The sequence below is a fragment of the Hemiscyllium ocellatum genome, chromosome 48, assembly GCF_020745735.1.
Source record: "Hemiscyllium ocellatum isolate sHemOce1 chromosome 48, sHemOce1.pat.X.cur, whole genome shotgun sequence".
Lineage (NCBI taxonomy): Eukaryota > Metazoa > Chordata > Chondrichthyes > Orectolobiformes > Hemiscylliidae > Hemiscyllium > Hemiscyllium ocellatum.
This window is the reverse complement of record NC_083448.1, coordinates 5,781,894-5,797,786: the sequence shown is the minus strand read 5'-3', so window position 1 is coordinate 5,797,786 and position 15,893 is coordinate 5,781,894. Positions and strand designations below refer to the sequence as shown.

The 15,893-nt window shown below is 46.1% G+C and overlaps 1 protein-coding gene across 1 annotated transcript in view; it reads right to left on the bottom strand.

Moving 5' to 3' along the window:
- Window positions 1–1,319: 1,319 nt before the first annotated feature.
- Window positions 1,320–15,893, bottom strand: part of c48h2orf42 (chromosome 48 C2orf42 homolog) — a 28,535-nt gene continuing 13,961 nt past the window's right edge. The window contains exons 7-9 of the mRNA XM_060856380.1: window positions 7,913–8,013; window positions 6,215–6,377; window positions 1,320–4,753 (exon numbers count right to left, since the gene is read on the bottom strand). Of these exons, the coding sequence (XP_060712363.1) occupies window positions 4,545–4,753; window positions 6,215–6,377; window positions 7,913–8,013 (473 nt within the window). The 3' untranslated portion in view covers window positions 1,320–4,544. The remainder of the gene's footprint in view (window positions 4,754–6,214; window positions 6,378–7,912; window positions 8,014–15,893) is intronic.

The following is a 15,893-nucleotide window of genomic DNA, read 5'->3' as shown; positions in this document are numbered from 1 at the left end:
AGCCCAGGAAGTGTATCCATTGGCGTCCAGCAACCAATCAGATTCGCTGTCCACGCTCCACCCCCTCACCCAACCCCCAGCGAGTCCTGTATCAAATCCTCCAAGTCACAGAACAAGTTGATGCGTTCACCAGATGGCAACGTGTGAGTTTGCAGTGAACGCGGAGGGAGGTTCATTTGCTCGCCCCCACGCCGTGGTCAGAATCTTCCATTGGTCTTTCAAAGCCCCTCCAAGCCTCTGGTCGCCGCCGGAACAGCGAGTCCTGCCCCCCCCCCCCCAACACAGCACCAAGGGTGGCACGGTAGCACAGTGGTTAGCACTGCTGCCTCACAGCGCCAGAGACCTGGGTTCAATTCCCGACTCAGGCGACAGACTGTGTGGAGTTTGCACGTTCTCCCCGTGTCTGCGTGGGCTTGCTCCGGTTTCCTCCCACAGTCCAAAGATGTGCAGGTCAGGTGAATTGGCCATGCTAAATTGCCCATAGTGTTAGGTAAAAGGGGTAAATGTATGGGTGGGTTGCGCTTCGGCGGGTCGGTGTGGACTTGTTGGGCCGAAGGGCCTGTTTCCACACTGTAAGTAATCTAATCTAATCTATGCCGATGCAGTACTTTTAGGAAACTCTGCAATGGAGGAACTGCGAGCTCACAAGTCGGGCCCCACAAACCAGCAATGCTGTTCGGGCCGAGGGTGGGCAGACTGGGTGCACTCTGCGAGTCGCTGCATCTTTGATGACAATGCAGCCGGATTGGTGCTCAGCTCAGCGTCTCATCTCAAAGACGGCCACCTCTTAGAGTCCATCACCGCCCCCCCCAGCGGTGGACGGGCGCAGGAGCCGAAATGTTGCATTCGGGGCAATGGAGCACGACTTGAAAGGTGTGCCTCGGACCTGAGAGTGGTTCACAGGAACACACATGGTCAAGTTGATCACTGGGAGCAGAAAGTGAGGTCTGCAGATGCTGGAGATCAGAGCTGAAAATGTGTTGCTGGAAAAGCGCAGCAGGTCAGGCAGCATCCAAGGAGCAGGAGATTCGACGTTTCGGGCATAAGCCCTTCTTTCCTGAAGAAGGGCTAATGCCCGAATCTCGAATCTCTTGATCACTGGGACACTTGACTCAAAAGCACCGTGAGGGAGCCATTTTTAGCACGGCAGTCTCTGATGGCTGGGAAAACTCATCAGTTTCATTTTTCGTTCCCCCACCCGCCAGTCCCGTATTCTCACAGTGGGCAACTACATAACAAAACTCAGACAGCAACAACTGCATTTATATAGCGACTTTAATAAGGCACCCTCAGGTGCTTCGCTGGAACATTAAACGTGATTCGACATCAAGCCACGCTCAAGAGATATTAAAGACGGTCAAAGAAGCAGGATTTAAAGAACATCTCAGAGGAGGAGACACAGTCGCACTTGGTGCAAAATCAAAAGAAACGTCACGTCTGGCAGCTTCCTTGGGGAGTGGGCATCCAGGTCTGTGCCCAACCCTGCTTCTCTTCCTGGGCACCACCAGATCTTCCTATTCACAGCATTTTTGTATGTCCTCCCTTCCTCCCCTTGGTTTATGTAACATTTTGATTTCAGATGAGTGACTTGCTGAGGACCAGGATGCAGGCAGCAGAGTTTTGAATGACCTCCGCTTTGCAAAGGACCCGAGGTGGCATGCCAGCCGGGAGAGTACGAGGATCGTCAGGTCCAGACGTAACAAAGGCACAAGGTGAAGGTTTCTACAGCAGACTGACTGAGGCAGGGACGCAGTTGGTTGGTGCTCCAGAAATGATCTTTGAGATGGAAGGGAGATGTGACTGGAAACCGAACACAACTTCTAATTTCAGAACAGGCTGACCCAGATGGAAGGCAGTTGGCAGGGAGCAGGCTGGAACCCGAGTGGGAAGGCAGGGGTAATGTCACAAGCCTTAACAATCCAGAACCTCAGGCTCATGTTCTGAGGTTCAAAACCACGCTGGCAGGTGGTAAAATGTAATTCAATTTTTACAAAATTCTGGAATTAAACATCTGGTGGAAGAGTGGACAGCCACTGTCAATTGTCATTCAAAACCCATCTGGTTCACAAATGTGCATCAGCAATCTATTATCCTTACCCAGTCTCACCGCTATGTGACACCAGGCAGGTCAGGCTGCGCAATAGATGCGGGCCTCACCAGACAAGCCCACATCCGATGGGTGCGTAAATAAAATTTCACAGCCACAATTGCCTTCTCTGTAAAGTCTCACAATTTTGTGCTTTAATGGGCAAATAAAGTGCAAGTCTTTTATTTGTAATATACCAAATGCAGCAATAACACCACCACTGGCGTCCACCAACATCCTGGAGTTGTTCAGGGAGAGGTGGGCGTCCCAGGGAGTGGGGTGCATTATTTCCCCCTCCAACACTATTTTGACTTAATCCCTGCCCTCCCCTTCACTGTTTCATCACACAGCATTGCCCTTTGATGTGAAGGGCACTGTTTGTCACTGGCCACTCGGGTGTTTCCTTTCTTCCTGGTGCTGGAAACCGAATAAAGACTCATGCACCTTGTGTCTCACAGCTGCACACACACAACATGGATGCTGGGGAAAATAAATAAGCACTACCTCCGTTAGGTGGTAGGGTAAAAAAAATAACAGCACTGAGCTGACGACTGGGTGTAATTTGAAGTGAATGCAGTGCAAAGATCTCTGAGTACTCAACATGCACACAAGTCAGAGCCAGTCACGTGCTTAGTGCCCCTGTCCCGAGATTCAATATCGAGCATTGCCTGTGGCTGCAATGTGCATGATGAACTGCAGACACCCATCATGGTCACTTTGCTGCTTTCTCTCTCTCTCTCTCTCGAGCCTCATGCTGTCACAGGTCTGATTCTTGCCTCCAGATTATTGATAGTTGTTCCTCTCTCATTCACAGAGGTCAGTGACTGGCAATGCTGAAGTGCCAATTTGGGCCAACAGTATTCAATACTCAAATGGTACGGAGGATGCACACAGACACAATCAATTATTCACCAGAGTGAAAACTGCTGATACAGACAGGATTTATTCGAGAGGAATACTAACAGACAGTGCAGGAGAAACTCAGAAGGTCTGGCAGCATCTGTGGAAGGAAAAAAAATGGTTAATGTTTCATGTCTGATATCACTGGTCTTCAGTTCTGACTGGTGTTTCTGGACAGCACTATGCTGAAATGGTTGCTGCATTGCTCTATCGTATAACCAGGACTAACTTCAAAAACACCTCGTTGACGACATTAGGCTTTAGGAGATCCTGAGAAGTACTCTGAGAATGCAACTTACAGATCCACAGGTGTGGAGAACAACTGAGAGAGGAAAATATTCAACAGAAAAGAAGGAGTATTTTTCCTCTTCTCAGCTCTGTCTTAGAACGTTAGAGGTTCAAGGCCATTATAGGACCTCAGCAAATGAGCTAGGCGGACACCACAATGCAGTACTGGAGAAATGCTGCACATTCAGACCTGCTGTCTTGAGGTGTGAAACCAAGATTCCAGATGCGTTTTCAGATGCGTCTGATTGAATAGTGCATTCTAAGAGCAGCAGGTGATCTCAGTTCCATGTTTCACCTTCAGCAACACCATCAGTGAAATTAAAAAAAATTATCTCCATTGCTACTGCTGGAACTTTGTTGCTTTGGTCTCCTGCACTTGAAAAATAATAAGTTGTGAAGCGTGTTGGGGCATGATGAGGTGCTATACTATAAGTACAGATTGTTATTCAGATCTGTTGGTCAGGCACACTGTATGGAATCATGAAAAATGTCAAAAACTGTTGTTGTTTTGAATTCATTTTTGCAGTTTTTTTTGTGATCACTGTTATGTGTTCTGCAAGGATAAACTTTTTCATTTTGACTGTTCTCCACAGCTTTTGCATTTTGAATGGGCCCTTATCTGCTGCCAGTGATACTTTCCAAAATGCCACCTCAGAAGGTGTCAGGTGATTGCTCGTCCTGAGAGAGTCTGACACAAGTGTCTCCAGTGTTGACAGACTCTCAGGACATGGAGAAAACAAGTGTAGCATTTCTGTAGATACCACAGCACATCTCTGACTTTTGTTTTTTTTTGAGACATACTGCAACACAAACTTGAGTCAATATCCCCGACAACAGAAAGGAATCAACCCAGGTAGAAGCAGCAGACCCAGGTCAAATGGACCTCCTGTGGGTGAGTGTTGTTTAGTATTTGCATGATATATCAGCAACTTCCTACACTGGAGAGGAAGGAAATCAAAACGGAGCTGATGCTCACCACAAGGAGATTTAAATTACTTCGATGCAGTTTCAACGTCTAAAGAAATGAGTGCTTTGGATTGCAGGTTGAAGAGTCAAACATATTAAGTGCCATTAAATACAACCTGGTCCTCATTCAGAGGAGACCAAGCCTTCAAACTCACACAGTTTCAACTTGAGATCTTCATCAAACTTCAAGCTCGATTCCGGAGTTCCTTTTGCGTCCCCTGAGACCAGTGTTTGGGATTTTCTTTCTCTTACCTGCCTCCCAAAACACAAGAGGCGACGGCGATGGCCGAGCGACTCCCTGATTTCAGTGGATGTTAATGGTGGCGAGGGAAGGGCTCAGCTCGAGGCTTTGTTCTGAAGGTGGCTGCTGTTCTCTGTACTCAACATGTCCGTTCCGGTGATGACCATACTCCAGCTTAATTCTCATTTCCCCGATCTTCAATTTGGGCAGAATATCTGGGATCCATTCGATAATAAACGGAGTGGGTTCCTTCTGCTCAGGGGACATGTTGCCTTCACGCAAAAGGAAAATCCTACAGTCAACTTTATGCTTGACATCAACAAAAACTCTAATTTTACAGCTACTCAACATCCACAAGCAGAAAAATAACCAAAATGGACTGAATTTTGAGATCAGAGGTATAAGGAATTTATGCTGCACATATTTGTCTCAGGGCATTTTAAATAGCTTCAGAGGTGCAACAACACTTATCTTGATCTAACACCCGTAGTAACATAAAATGGGCCAAAGCACTTCAGTGAAAGAAACATGACACCTGGCCACACAAGGAGATATATGGGTACATGACTCGGTCAAAGAGATCAGTTTTAGGGAATGTCTTTAAGGAGGAGAGTGAGAGAAGGGGAGAAGCATATGGAGAGTATGGTGGACTTTAGGGCCCAGCCATTGATGGTAGAAGGATCAAAACTGTAAGACCATAAGACACGAGAGCAGACGTATGCCAATCACCCAATTAGTCAGTTCCGTCATTCAGTGGGATCATGGCTGATCCGATAATCCTCAACTCCACTTTCTTGCCTTTCCTCTATAACCTTGGATTCCCTTCATGATTAAAAATCTACCTCAGCTTTGAATATATTTAATGAACCAGCCTCAGGAAGAGTCACAAGTGGAATGCAGACATCTCAAAAGGCTTATAGGTCTGGAAGAGATTAGAATAAGGGAGAGGACAGGTCAGATTCCTGACTGCAGGAATTACAGAGGCAAAGACAGACTCAGAGGAGATTAGGAGGTAACAAAAAAGGGTATCCAACAATTTTTAGAAAAACACCAATAGTAAAAAGATAGTCAAAACAAAGAGAGAGTTCCTCAATTATGACCATGAAGACTGACTTGCGGCAGTAGAGGGCAGGGTGGAAGTAAGAAAGGTGTACTACGTATCTTGTCTTCACGAGAGAAGAGGATGATGCCTGTTACAGTGAAGATGATGTTGCAGCAAAACAAAGGACAATGTATTGAAATGGTTCACGTTCCTAAAAACAGAGAAGTCCCTGGTCTGGATAGGATCTTTCTTAAGTCAACTGAAGGAACTGTGAAACTGCTGAGGCTTTGAATACAATTTTCCAATGCTCCTCAGATATCGAGGTCCGGTCAGAATTTGAATATGCTGCACTCCTGTTTAAAATGGGGGAACCACCGACTGGAGAGGGGCAGGGGAGCTTCTCGTGAAAGTTATCATATATAAAATTAAATAGCAAATGGAAAAACCTGTGTTTGTAAACACAAGCTGGCCTAGATTAGATCAGGAGAAACCATGTTTGACAGGCTTTATCTTCTCAAGCAGAGTATACATCAATGTCACATGCCTGAACTCTCAAAACATGCTTGGACAAACTACCACGACAGACTTGTTCACAAAGTTAAACTTTTAAGGGACTGTGAGTGTGGGTAATATCTTTTGGACACCAGATTCTGAAAGATAATCTCCCAAATAGCAAGACCAAATTATTTACCGACTCTCAGGAAAGTCTTGAGTTCCAGCGGTCGAATGCTTGGCTGTTTCTCCACTCGGCCATAGGCCTCGGCAATGCTCTCTACCTGCACCTTCGGACACTTAAACAGCTCGTAGGTGCCGTCGCGGTTTTCAACAAAACTGCGAGTGACCTCCAGGGGCATCTGAAAGGGAGAACAAAGGGTGCTGGATTACGTCCTGACAAGGTTCTATCGGGTTGTTAAACTTCCCGGAAACCATTTTCTACCACACTTTGGAGGATGCAGAGGCTGCAAACACAAAAAAAGTTGCTGAGAATAGTTCCAGCGATGAGGAACTTCAGCTGCTTGGGAGGACTGCAGAAGCTGGGAGTTGTTCTCCTTGGAGCAGACGTGTTCTCAATCATGAGGAGTTCAGGCAGAATAGGTAAGGAAAGACAGAAGGGCTGAGATGCTGCAGCCGCTGACTTAAAGTGATTTGCAAAAGGCCACATGAGAAAATACAATACTTTTTACAAAAACCAAGCCTGTGGGCTAGGATTCAGAGTGGGCTGAATGTAACCATTCATTGATTTTAAAAAAAAACTCTCCCCTTCATAAAATCAGGCAATAGCCTCAGAATCTCAGCAGTTTTCCACAAAACAGGCCACTTGGCTTAAGTTTTCTGCTGAGAGATGTTTCATGCACAAAAACAGAAATTGCTGGAGAAACTTAGCAAGTCTAACAGCATCGGGGGAGAGAGGAAACAGAGTTTCAAATCCAATGACCCCTCTTTTTGCATCGACCTCTGTCACTCTTTCAGCCAGTGTGTCCCAGATTCGGCAGCAATTTCTGTTTTTGTGTGTTTCACATCTCCAGCATCCACAGTTCTTTGTTTTATTGTTCTCAAATACCTTCACCCAATTTTGAATCTAATGGGAAGTGCCAGATTCAGACAGTTGGATGGTAAATTGAAAATAAAAGGCGTCCACAAGGGGTTACTGGTAAGTTCTCAAATGGCCCCAGAGTTGCATTATGTGCAGAGACAGGAGAAGCTTCTTTCATACAAAATTAGAAAGAGTTTTGATAAGACACAGGGAGATTAGTAACCACAGACATGCCACAATTTTGATGTAATTAACAAAAAGACGAGAAGACAAAGGGAGATCATTTTCTTTATGCAGCAAGTTGTTATAATCGGGATCAAGTACTGAGAGTGGAGGACATAGTGACGTATAAAAGTGAACATGATACACACTCGACTAAGGATGAGCTGCAGAGCTATAGGCCAAGAGCCTTCCTCACAAAGAGTCAGCACAAACATGATGGGCCAAATGGGCTCCCTGCTGTGCTGACTGATCCCACATCAGCCATCTTCCCAAACTTCGTGGGAGTCCGAGTTTGCTGAAATGCAGTGGTCTGCGTTTTCTTTTATGGACTGATGGTCAACTTTTTGCTCATCATGAAGTGATGTAGCCTTGAAGAAAGTGAGGACTTGCGATGCTGAACATCAGTGTCCAGAATGTAGCGCTGGCAAAGCACAGCCGGTCAGGCAGCATCCGAGGAGCGGGAGAATCAACGTTTCGGACATAAGCTCTTTGACAGGAATCAGCATTCTTGGCGAAGGGTTTATGCCGAAAACGTCAATTCTCCTGCTCCTCGGATGCTGCCTGACCTGCTGTGCTTTTCCAGCACGAATGTAGTCTTTTTGCAGATGCCTTCACCTTCCCCTTCCCACCTACCTCTGGGGTATCAAATATCTGCTTGACCTGAAGAATGTTTGTGATCTGCCAAGTGTATTTGGAGAATGTCCCCAGAGGCACGGCATCCTTCCGAACGAATCCTACAAAACACAACGCGCACACTTTAGAAGTCTAAGTGTCAAAAAAGGATGACAAGAGGGTCAAAGGATTATTTTGTGCCAGATAAGCCCACTTCTCCCTCAGGTGTGAGCAGCAGTTATAAAAGCAGCAACCTGTCCCCAACACCTGGGCACTGAGAGATCTCTGTTTGTCTACAGGAAGTGGTTATTTCAATGGAGAGGTCAGGAGAAACATCTTTACCTAGAGAGTGGGAAGAGTGTGGAAGCTGTGCCCAAGGCACAGGAGGTAAGGGAAGGACAGGATTCGCTAATGATGAAACAGAGTGGACAGAGGAACTATCATCAATGTGAAACATTGCTCCATCTGCTCTCCCACTGCAGACGCTGCCTTACCTCCTCAGCTTTCCATTATGTTGCACAATGGGCCACCTCCAGATCATCCTTGATAAATTTTTGGATAATTCCATCCAACAGCCTCTTCAACTCATCAGTGCCCTCCCAGCCAACTGAGCTCACCACTCTGCGACATATCAGGTAAAAGTCGGCATACGGGCAGAACTGCTCACAATCAAGGTTGCTGCTGCTGTCCTCCCGAAGTGCAGGGAGGTTCACGGCCTGCTTGGTCTGGTGGGATTTATAAGGAAACTACTTCCTGGTCTAATTCAAAGGGTCTTGTGTGAACAAGATATAGTTTATTGCATGTGAGCAGCTAAATATAGGTGACATTGCTGTGATATTTGTTGTTACTGAGACTTTGAGCAGGACCAGAGGTTTAGCTTCATTGCAACATGTTAAGCAATTTTGTTGACAAATCCAATTGACATGATCATAGTATGGGGTGTATATGCCATTCTACAACATTAAACCTTCCAAATCTATGTAAAGCTTCTTTTTCATTTTGAACACAGTACATCTCGTATCTAAACATTCACTGCTACTCCCTTGGGGAGCCAATGGTCTCGTGGTATTATTGCTAAACTATTAATCCAGAAACCCAGCTAATGTCCTGGGGACCTGGGTTTAAATGCCATGGCAGATGTTGGAATTTGAAATCAATTTTTTAAAAATCTGGAACTATGCATTTACCGATGACCATGAATCCATTGCTAATTAGCAGAAAAAGCCATCTAGCTCACTAATCTCCTTCAGGGAAGGATATTTGCCATCCTCACATGGTCTGGCCTAAGTGTAACTCCAGATCCACAGCAACGTGATTGACTCTCATTTGAAATGACCTAACAAGCCAATAAACTCAAGGGCAGTTAAGAATGGGTACAAAGTGCTGGTCAGCCAGCAAAGCCCACGTCAAAGAGTCATAGAGATGTACAGCATGGAAACAGACCCTTCGGTCCAACCCGTCCATGCCAACCAGATATCCCAGCCCAATCTAGTCCCACCTGCCAGCACCCGGCCCATACCCCTCCAAACCCTTCCTATTCATATACCCATCCAGATGCCTTTCAAATGTTGCAATTGTACCAGCCTCCACCACATCCTCTGGCAGCTCGTTCCATACACGTACCACCCTCTGCGTGAAAAAGATGCCCCTTAGGTCTCTTTTTCTATCCTTCCCCTCTCACCTTAAATCTATGCCCATCTAGTTCTGGTCTCCTCAACCCCAGTGAAAATACTTCATCTATTTATCCTATCCGTGCCCCTCATAATTTTGTAAACCTCGATAAAGTCACCCCTCAGCCTCCAATGCTCCAGGGAAAACAGCCCCAGCCTGTTCAGCCTCTCCCTATAGCTCTAATCCTCCAACCCTGGCAACATCCTTGTAAATCTTTTCTGAGCCCTTTCAAGTTTCACAACACCTTTCCGATAGGAAGGAGACCAGAATTGCACACGATATTCCAACAGTGGCCTAACCAATGTCCTGTACAGCCGCAACATGACCTCCCACCTCCTGTACTCAATACTCTAACCAATAAAGGAAAGCATACCAAATGCCTTCTTCACTATCCTATCTATCTGCGACTCTACTTTCAAGGAGCTATGAACCTGCTCTCCAAAGTCTCTCTGTTCAGCAACACTCCCCAGGACCTTACCATTAAGTGTCTAAGTCCTGCTAAGATTTGCTTTCCCAAAATGCAGCACCTCATATTTATCTGAATTAAACTCCATCTGCCACTTCCCAGCCCATTGGCCCATCTGATCAAGATCCTGTTGTAATCTGAGATAACCCTCTTCGCTGTCCACTACACCTTCAATTTTGGTGTCATCTGCAAACTTACTAACTGTCCCTCTTATGCTCACATCCAAATCCTTTATGTAGATGATGAAAAGTAGAGGACCCAACACCGATCCTTCTGGCACTCCATTGGTCACAGGCCTCCAGTCTGAAAAACAACCCTCCACCACCACCCTCTGTCTTCTACCTTTGAGCCAGTTCTGTATCCAAATGGCTAGTTCTCCCTGTATTCCATGAGATCTAACCTTGCTGATGTGTCTCCCAAGGGGAACCTTGTTGAACGCCTTACTGAAGTCCAGATAGATCACACCTACTGCTCTGCCTTCATCAATCCTCTTTGTTACTTCTTCAAAAAACTCAATGAAGTTTGTGAGACATGATTTCCTACGCACAAACCCATGTTGACTATCCCTAATCAGTCCTTGCCTTTCTAAATACATGTACATCCTGTCCCTCAGGATTCCCTCCAACAACTTGCCCACCACCGACTCAGGCTCACTGGTCTATAGTTCCCTGGCTTGTCTTTACCGCCCTTCTTAAACAGTGGCACCACGTTTGCCAACCTCCATTCTTCCGGCACCTCACCTGTGACTATCGATACTACAAATATCTCAGCAAGAGGCCCAGTAATCACTTCCCTAGCTTCCCACAGAATTCTAGGATACACCTGATCAGATCCTGGGGATTTATCCACCTTTATGCGTTTCAAGACATCCAGCACTTCCTCCTCTGTAATATGGACATTTTTCAAGAAGTCACCATTTATTTCCCTACATTCTATATCTTCCTTGTCCTTTTCCACAGTGAATACCCAATGCAAAATACTAGTTTAGTATCTCCCCCATTTTCTACGGCCGCCTTGCTGATCTTTGAGGGGGCCTATTCTCTCCCTAGTTACCCTCTTGTCCTTAATATATTTGTAAAAACCCTTTGGATTCTCCTTAATTCTATTTGCCAAAGCTATCTCATGTCCCCATTTTGCCCTCCTGATCTCCCTCTTAAGTATACTCCTACTTTCTTTATACTCTTCTAAGGATTCACTCGATCTATCCTGTCTGTACCTGACATATGCTTCCTTCTTTTTCTTAACCAAACCCTCAATTTCTTTTAGTCATCCACCATTCCCTGTACCTACAAGCCTTTCCTTTCACCCTGACAGGAATATACTTTCTCTGGATTCTCATTGTCTCATTTCTGAAGGCTTCCCATTTTCCAGCCGTCCCTTTACCTGCGAACATCTGCCTCCAATTAACTTTTGAAAGTTCTTGCCTAACACCGTCAAAATTGGCCTTTCTCCAATTTAGGACTTCAACTTTTAGATCTGGTCTATCCTTTTCCATCACTATTTTAAATCTAATAGAATTATGGTCGCTGGCCCCAAAGTGCTCCCCGACTGACACCTCAGTCCCCTGCCCTGCCTTATTTCCCAAGAGTAGGTCAAGTTTTGCACCTTCTCTTGTAGGTACATCCACATACTGAATCAGAAAATTTTCTTGCATACATTTAACAAATTCCTCTCCATCGCAACCGTAAACACTATGGCAGTCCCAATCTATGTTTGGAAAGTTAGGTCTCGGGAAGAATTTTTAAAAAATTTATTTACAAGTCTCTGCCTTCTCAATTTCAGTCAACTCTTTGAAACCATTCCGTTCAGTCTTGGAAGCAGCGTTCCCTCTAATTTTCTTTCCGGCTGGTTGGGCCTCTGGGTTCAAAGCACAGCAATGAGTTCTTGGACTGGAAGTCAATGCTGCGATCAGAGGGAACATTGCTTGGAAGACTGGTCATTGGCTGTGTTGATTGTGATTCTCTTCCTGACAGTCTGAGATCTGTTGAATCCTTGCATTATTAAGTTCCCTGATAGGTTTGTCCCAGTCGACCAGAGGTGGCTGGTTAAGCCATAATGGGGCAAGGGTCCTGCAGTTCCTTCATACAACCCCTTCAGTGGTTTGAACAGTTTACAATTCCTGCTGGTTTGCAGCTCCTTGGATGAGCACAAACTGTAAAATGCTGTCAGTGCTCAGATGATGTTTCATGGTCAACCAATGGAACTCTGACCAACTGGCCAACCTTTAACCCAATCCTGACAAATGTTGTGACATCCCCTGTTCCTGGAATGCTCCTGTTGAATCTGGTTAAGCCAATTGTGACTCGCTGACCATTGCACCACTGCAATTTGACTGTACGATTCCATTTGGTAAATGGACTGATCATGGTTCTGGAGGGTGTATTCGTTGGCACTTTTGCCTGCATGTGTACTGTTTCTCTGATGGAACTGTGAAACAAAGTCAAATTTCTTTGTATTGTTGAAGGCGTTCTTGCTCCTTCTTTCTCATCCAGTAGAGAAAGTACTGCTCCTAAGCCTCCAGCTGAAGCACCAGTGCACTGATGGTTGCAAATGGATTAGGGTGCGCTAAAACATCAATGGACTCCAGATGTCCTTGATCCTCTTAACAGCGTACTCTTGATACCGGTTCCAACACCATCGCTAGCTTCTTGAGGAGCTGCCTCAAGGGTTTTTAGATTAGATTACTTACAGTGTGGAAACAGGCCCTTCGGCCCAACAAGTCCACACCGACCCGCCGAAGCGCAACCCACCCATACCCCTACATTTACCCCTACCTAGCAACTTAGCATGGCCAATTCACCTGACCTGCACATCTTTGGACTGTGGGAGGAAACCGGAGCACCCGGAGGAAACCCACGCAGACGCGGGGAGAACATGCAAACTCCAGACAGTCGCCTGAGGCAGGAATTGAACCCAGGTCTCTGGCACTGTGAGGCAGCAGTGCTAACCACTGTGCCACCGTGCCGCCCACAAGAGTTTTGTAGCTTAGTGGGGCATTAACTGTGCTTGAGTGTATTCCTGGCTTGAGTATTCAGCTTCCCCAACCGTTTAAATAATTTACAAATACAAAGGAGCTCCTTAGATTCTGCTGTTTAACCACTTCCAACTTTCAAATAATGTTGAGAATGACACATGCCTTCCTACTCGAGCGAGTAGTTTTGATTGTCAGCTATGTATCGGTTTCCTACTATTCTCCCGTCCGCTGGAGAGTCGCTTGTCATGTATTTTTCCTCGACCACGTCACTGCATGGCCGTTGCCTCGTGACAGGATTTTCTTAATCACCCTACCTTATAGTACAGTGACACTAGGCCCCAGTATCCAATATGAAATTCCTAAGCTGAGCACTGACGTTAAGTGTCCAAGTTACAGATTCTCCACTTCCCCTGGGAACACTTCAGACTTGACTTGCATTGTAGGCAGTTCTCTCTCAGTCACCTCCTTATGTGAGGGGGTTACCTGGTCTCTTATTTTCCTGAAACCTTCTCTCACTTTTGCACATTTTATGAAAGCGTTGTTTGTTGGAGTTTGGGAATTAAATGGACTCTGCTTTGTACCAAGGTTGATATTCACCTTTTAGGATTAACCTACGCTGCTTCACAACTTGTACTTCACTCACACTTCATTACCAATCTGCAGAGAGTGTTAATTAAATTGCGTAAGCATTCTACTGGATGCTGAACTCACCTCTCAATCTTCCGCTATCAAGCAATGTTGGTGATGAAGAGAAAACGGTGGGGTGCTGTCATTTGTATCCTCACTGTCAATAACAAGCTAGGGGCTCCTCCAAGAGCTACAGAAGGCAGAAACTATAAGGAATAAACTTCATTCCAAGTTGTGATGAAGTGTGCCTTTGACAGAGATTGGTTCTGTCCTGTTTCTCTTGATGATGCCTGGTGCCAAGGTGTCTGCTCCACCGAAAGCGGCCAATAGCCATGGGTTTTTTTGGAAAGAAGACAAAGGCATCATGAGTGGGTGGAGTCAGGCTCACATAGACACAAGGTTTTGGTTTTGCTTTCAGTTGTTGAAGTTAGGATTTTGGAGTTGAAGCTGCTAGATACAGCATTCTCCCTTCTGAGGAGGGGGGGTGGGGGGAGAGAGAGAGAGAGAGAGAGGGGCAGGAGAGTGAGAGAGAGGGGCAGGGAGAGAGAGAGAGAGGCAGGGGGAGAGAGAGAGAGGGGCAGGGAGAGAGAGAGAGAGGCAGGGGGAGAGAGAGAGAGAGGCAGGGGGAGAGAGAGAGAGACAGGGAGAGAGAGAGAGGCAGGGAGAGAGAGAGAGGCAGGGAGAGAGAGAGAGAGGCAGGGAGAGAGAGAGAGGGGGCAGGGGGAGAGAGAGAGGCAGGGAGAGAGAGAGAGGCAGGGAGAGAGAGAGAGAGAGGCAGGGAGAGAGAGAGAGGCAGGGAGAGAGAGAGAGGCAGGGAGAGAGAGAGAGGCAGGGAGAGAGAGAGAGAGAGGCAGGGAGAGAGAGAGAGGCAGGGAGAGAGAGAGAGAGAGGCAGGGAGAGAGAGAGAGGCAGGGAGAGAGAGAGAGAGGCAGGAAGAGAGAGAGAGAGGCAGGGAGAGAGAGAGAGGCAGGGAGAGAGAGAGAGAGGCAGGAAGAGAGAGAGAGTGGCAGGGAGAGACAGGCAGAACATAATGCAAAAGAATAATCAGGATTTTATTTATCATCAGTTCTTTTGAAAACTACTTTGAGATTTTTTTGAACTGCACCACTGTCGGTAATTGTGGGGAGACGCTGACATGATGGTAATGCCGTAGGTCAAGTAACCCCGAGGCTTTTGCTAATTCACCGAGAACATGGGTTCAACTGCACCACAGAAGGCTCTTGAATTCAATTCCTCAATTATGGGATTTGAATCTAGTCTCAGTAATGGCAGCCATGAAAGGCTTGATTGTTGTGAAAAACATCATCTGATTGACTAAAGTCCTTTGTGGGAGGAAATCTGCCATCGTTTCCTGTCTGGCCGACACATGACTCGATTCCAAAAGCAGTGTGTTCCTGTGATGTCAGTTGTATTGTTATGGTTAAGGATACAGAGGTGAGAGGGTATTGATGGAAAGGGACTGCTCAGGCACTGGCTTGATGAGGAGGGAGGTGTCAGGGATCTATAATGCTGCATTCTGCCAATAGACCTACTATCGTCGGGGTTATTAAGTTTATCATTATTATGAATCGTCGGGGTTATTAAGTTTATCATTGTTATGAACCTAGATCGGTGCCCTGTTTCGTACTTCATCCTGTGTCGAGGGGCCATGTAACAACATGGATGTATCTCAATTGCCCTCGGAAATAGCAAGCCACAAATAAAGGGCAGTTAGGGATGGTCCACAAATGCTGGTCACCCACACCCCATGAAACAATGAAAAGAAAATGCTCCTCTCATAGTGGTCGTTCAGCATCACCATCGGATGTGGAGCAAAGCTTCCTTCCTCCCAACTCCATCAGCGACCATGTTTGAGATCAAGTCAGAAAGTACCAATTCCTGACATCATGTTTTCTCTGACAGTAATTCCCCCATTTTAGATCTAAACCCGGAGCAATTTGGCACTGAGAGGAATGACATAGAACCCACAGCACACAACAAGGCTGCTTTGCCCAACTGGTCACACTCCAGAAAAGCCTCCTCTATCTCTCTTCGGCTCATCCTATCAGCTTCCCCTTGTGTTTCTTTCTCCTCTAAGGCTTTTTATTAAATAGATCGATGCTATTGTTTCTCACTCTCCCTGTGGTATTGAGCTCCAACGTGATATTAAGGAGTTCTCCACCTGCATCACTGGTGACAATTTTATGAACACGACCTCTGGTTTTGTTCGATACCAGAAGTGGAAACCGGATCATTACCCAGTCCGAATGCAATTTCCCTGGGGA